The 4511-nt window shown below is 58.3% G+C and overlaps 1 protein-coding gene across 1 annotated transcript; it reads right to left on the reverse strand.

Annotated features, from left to right (window-relative positions):
- Positions 1-219: 219 nt before the first annotated feature.
- On the reverse strand, positions 220-4100 carry BMP4 (bone morphogenetic protein 4). Its single transcript, XM_050336768.1, has 3 exons — positions 3977-4100; positions 3009-3385; positions 220-2040 (listed from the first exon to the last, which is right to left on the reverse strand). The coding sequence occupies exons 2-3, from the start codon at positions 3376-3378 to the stop codon at positions 1199-1201; spliced, it is 1212 nt and encodes a 403-aa protein (XP_050192725.1). The 5' UTR covers positions 3379-3385; positions 3977-4100; the 3' UTR covers positions 220-1198.
- Between the last annotated feature and the right edge of the window lie 411 nt (positions 4101-4511).

The following is a 4511-nucleotide window of genomic DNA, read 5'->3' on the forward strand; positions in this document are numbered from 1 at the left end:
TCCCCCCACAGCTCCCATCTCCTCTCTCCACCTGCACTCTTCAGGGAGCCAAGGCTTTTGGCAAGCTTTCCACTGCAGTTTTTATTGGTTTCAACTGAGCTGCCCCTTTTGGAGGGTTGGAAAGCTTCAAATCATTAAAGGAAAAGAAAAAAGAATAAATAATAATTTTTAAAAAAGCATCCTGCACCCTCGCCCTGCTGCCCCTTCCCACTCCCAGGATGGCTGAGGACACCAACCCCACATCACCCAGCCCAGGCACAGCTCCCTATTTTCCAAGCCAAACACAGCCCTTCTAGTGCATTTGAGCCAGAGTTTTCAAGGCCCTGGATACCTCCAACTGTACCTGCTCGGCTCTGATCACCTTCCTGCTCGGAAGCAATTTAGAAAGGACACAGCACAGGTAGCTATTAGCTAACACATATTTAACTGCTCCAGATATCTTTTTTTTTTTTTTTTTTTTGGCATTGTAATGGAGTGATTTGATCTTCAAAGGACCCGTGGAAACCTTTGAAGCTTCCCCATCTCCAGTGGGGAGGAGGAGGGGAGGGGAAATGTTAATAGTTTTAAAACCTGGGGAATCCTGAAGTCGGAGAAAGGGTATAAAACCCAGTGGGTTTAGCATAAAGCCCTCAGGTAAATCTTCACCTTCTTTTCAAATGCATTTTTGGTGGGTTGCTTTGCAAAGGCTCGGGCCAGGTTAGCAAGGTCGGCTCTATTTCCCAGCGGCTCTTAATCTCCAGGGACCCTCATCTCCCACGTGGCGCAGCCCCGGCACTGGGGGATCCGCGGAACCTCGGCGAGAAATAGAAAGACTAAAATTTGCAAAGCCTTTAAGTGGAAAAGGAGGAGGGGGGGGGGGAGTAAAAAAGGAGGAGTGGAGGGTGGAAAAGACAAGGAGAGAAGATAAATTCCCGGCTGCACTCCCAGCCAGCACAGCCTCAGCAGCACCCTGAGAGGCGAGACACAAAATGCGTTTACCTTTAAAATAATGACTCATTTTATTTTTTTCTTTTAATATGTAGTTATAAATATATTTTGTCAAAATATATGATCATTATTGTCAAAAACATTTGCACATAAAGTCATAAATAAGGTCAAGGTGAACGTTTAGTTTAGAGAAGAGTCCAGCTATAGCAAGCAGTTCTGGGGTGGGACGGGAGGGAGAGAGAAGGGGAGGAGAGGGCGGCGGGGAATGGGGTCAGCGGCACCCGCACCCCTCCACCACCATCTCCTGGTAGTTTTTCAGGACCACCTTGTCATACTCATCCAGGTAGAGCATGGAGATGGCGCTCAGCTCCGTGGGCACGCAGCAGGCCTTGGGAATGCTGGAGTTCACGGAGTTCACCAGCGTCTGCACGATGGCGTGGTTCGTGGAGTTGAGGTGGTCGGCCAGAGGGAAGGGGCAGTCCCCGTGGCAGTAAAACGCCTGGTACCCCGGGGGCGCCACGATCCAGTCGTTCCAGCCCACGTCGCTGAAATCCACATAGAGGGCATGGCGGCGGCAGTTTTTTTTGTTCTTGCGGGAACGCTGGTGCTTGGGGCTCCGCCGGGCTCTGCGGGTCAGCGCGTGGCCTCGCCCGTCGTGCCCAAAAGTGACCAGGAGCGGCCTGAGCTGAGCCCAGTCCCCGCGCCCTTGAGGTAAAGATCGGCTAATCCTGACGTGTTTGCCCTGATGAGTCTGTGCGTGGTGGAGGTGGGTCACCTCGATCACCAGCCCGTGGTTCGGCTGCTTGTCCTTGGTCCACCGGATCACAGCCGGGCTCACATCAAAGGTCTCCCAGCGCGTCACGTTGTGGTGCACCAGACGCGTGTCCAGCAGGCGCGTAATGGCCTGAGCGCGCTCCGACAGCGGCTTCATCACTTCGTAAATGTTTATCCGGTGGAAGCCCCCCTCCCACGCCTCGCTCGGCTCCTCCACCTGCTCCCGGTACAGCCGCAGCTCCGCCGAGGAGATCACCTCGTTTTCCGGCACGCTGCTGAGGTTGAAGACGAAGCGGATCCGGGGCGCCTCGCTGGGACCCGGGACGGTCTCCAGGTGCTCTGGAGGGGGAGCAGGGACGGGGGAAGGCAAGCGGGAAGACAAGCAAACAAGAGCACGTCAGGTTTGGGGGGCACCCAGCCGCGGCCCCCGGCGCGGCCACAGCACACCCACACCCCGCGATTCACCTGCCCGGGGCCACCGGCTCCGCTCCGCTCCCCCGCGCATCCCTCCCGGCTGCAGCCGGAGCAGCTCCTGCCCCGGCACCGCTCGCCCGCCTGCGCCCCGACCGGGACGGGACATCCCTTCCCATCTCGCTTCCCATTTCAGAGAGGTTTTTTCCCCTTTCGCCTTTTACCCCCCCCAGTCGCTCCAAAATCATCCCCCCCCGGGCGAGATGCGGCGCCGGGAAGCACAGAGGTGCCTTGTTACAGGGGGGCAGGGGGAGAAAGAGAAGCAAATTCCAACGCAGTAATGATGCGGCTGGATTAATAATTCAGATTTACTTTGGAAAAGAAACATCCGCTAGGAAACATTTGGATCAGATTACAAGGGTCTATTGAATAAACCATATAAACACACAGCTGTAAGTATTAAATTTGAGTCGGGGTTTGGGGGAATTTTTTTTTTTTTTTAAGAGTAAAAGCAGGCAGCAATCGCTTTGATAGTTCAAAAGAAACACTCCAGGGGCGAGATCCCGCCCTCGCTTTACTCCCGCATCCGATCCAGAGCCATTAAATCCACGCGAGCCCAGGGAGTGACCCCGAGGCAGAGGCACCGAACGAAACTCGCTGTTGTCAACAGAAGCAAAAGCACTTCAAAATATGGTCAATCTCGGGTTAAGCACAGGATGCTGGAAAAAATACAGCGCAGCACGCCTGTCACCCACACACGGCAGGCTGGGGGTGGTTTTCCTCCCATAAATTTAGGGCCGGGCACGTCCTGCTTCTAAAGGCATTTGTGAGCTTCCAAACGCAAGGAAATCCCGATCGCTACCGGGGCTGGGAATTTACAGCCTCCCATCACTGACCTTCATGGTGGAAACTCCTCACGGTGTTTGCCCGGCTGGTCGATCGCTCAGGGTACTGCAGGCTAATTTCCTGGAGGCTTTCCTCCTCTTCTCCGGACTGGAGTCGATAGAGATCCAGCATGTAACTAGGAATGACGGCTGACTTGCTGGGCTGAGGCCGCCTTCGCAGCCCAAACATCTGCAGCAGAGTTGTTTCGAAACCCCGCAAGAGTTCATGGCTTTGGGCAGAGCGGCGTCCGGATCCGGCTTGTCCCTGAAGCTCTGCCACTTTCTTCCTGCCGGTCTCGGGGATCAGGCTAGCATGGTTAGTACCTCCTAGAAGGACTTGGCATAGTAGGATGACCATCAGCATTCGGTTACCAGGAATCATGGTGTCTCTGGGGTGCAAAAAAACGCGACAACAAACAAGAAAAGTCAGGATGAGAAGCAAAGCCCCCTCTTCTTCCGAATAAACTTTAAAAAATTAATAAGTAATAATAAGAATAACAAATGGCAAAAGGACATGGGGAGCAGCCCCCATTCGAGCGGCTGCCGGGGCAGTGACCAGCCCCCGCACCCGGGCTGCCCGCAGCCCCCTCGGGAAGCGGGTCCCCAGCTCATCCCGTCCCGCTGTCCCGCAGCTCCCTCGGGAAGCGGTCCCCAGTGCATCCCGGTCCCGCAGCCCCCTCGGGCAGGCGGGTCCCAGGCGGGTCCCCGGCGCATCCCGGCCCCGCAGCCCCGCCGGGACGGGACGGGACCGGGAGAAGCGGCGGCGGCTCCCGGCGGGGAGAGAAGGGGAGCGCGGCTCGGCGCTATGAGAGTTCAAATCCCGCCGCCGGACCCCGGGGAAGGGGGGAAAACAGGATAAGAACAACACAAAGTTCTTTAAAATAAAATAAAAATTAAAAAAAAAAAAAGTAAAATAAAAGCCCCGCGCTGAAAACCAAAAGCGAGGAGCGAAGGCGGAGGAAGAAGAGGGCTGTACTCACTGACAGCAAGCAAGGCATATCAGCACAGTCCATGATTCTGGAGAGCCAGCCCGGACCCAGCGCGCCGAAAGCCCCGGGGCAGCGGCTGCCGAGCGCCTCCCGCGATCGCCGCCCGGCGCAGTGCGGCCGCCGCCGCCGCCGGCCCCGGTTTTCTGCCGGCCCCGCAGTCACGTGGAGCCGCTCTCGCCGCCAGCCCGGCCCGGCCCGGCCCGGCCCGCCGCCCCGGCCCGCCCCCGGCCCGGCCCGGCCCCGCGGGGGACGGCCCCGCACCGCCCCGCCCGCGGCCCGCCAGAGAAGCGGGGACCCCCCCGGCGGGGCCGCGGGACGGGCGCGGTGCGACCCCCGCGCATCCCCCGCCCCGCTCAGGTGCATCCCCGCGGGACGCTCCCGCACCGCCCCGGCCCCGCTGTCCCCAGGGAGGTCCGGGCACCGCGGGGCTCCCCGAGGGACCGGTCTGGGAAGGGGGGGCTCGGGAAGCGGCTCTGCCTCGACGAGTAGGGAGGGAGCGCTTGGGAACGAGGAGAAGCTGCATGGG

The sequence above is a fragment of the Myiozetetes cayanensis genome, unplaced genomic scaffold (assembly GCF_022539395.1).
Source record: "Myiozetetes cayanensis isolate MyiCay16 unplaced genomic scaffold, myiCay2020 scf6-25, whole genome shotgun sequence".
In the NCBI taxonomy this organism is placed as follows: domain Eukaryota; kingdom Metazoa; phylum Chordata; class Aves; order Passeriformes; family Tyrannidae; genus Myiozetetes; species Myiozetetes cayanensis.

Excerpts from the sequence above, each read along its gene's own strand:
- BMP4 (XM_050336768.1), bottom strand. The coding sequence starts at position 3,378 with ATGATTCCTGGTAACCGAATGCTGATGGTCATCCTACTATGCCAAGTC. Across the intron at positions 2,041-3,008 it reads GAGGAGTTTCCACCATGAAG|AGCACCTGGAGACCGTCCCG; the intron begins GTCAGTGATGGG and ends CTCCCCCTCCAG.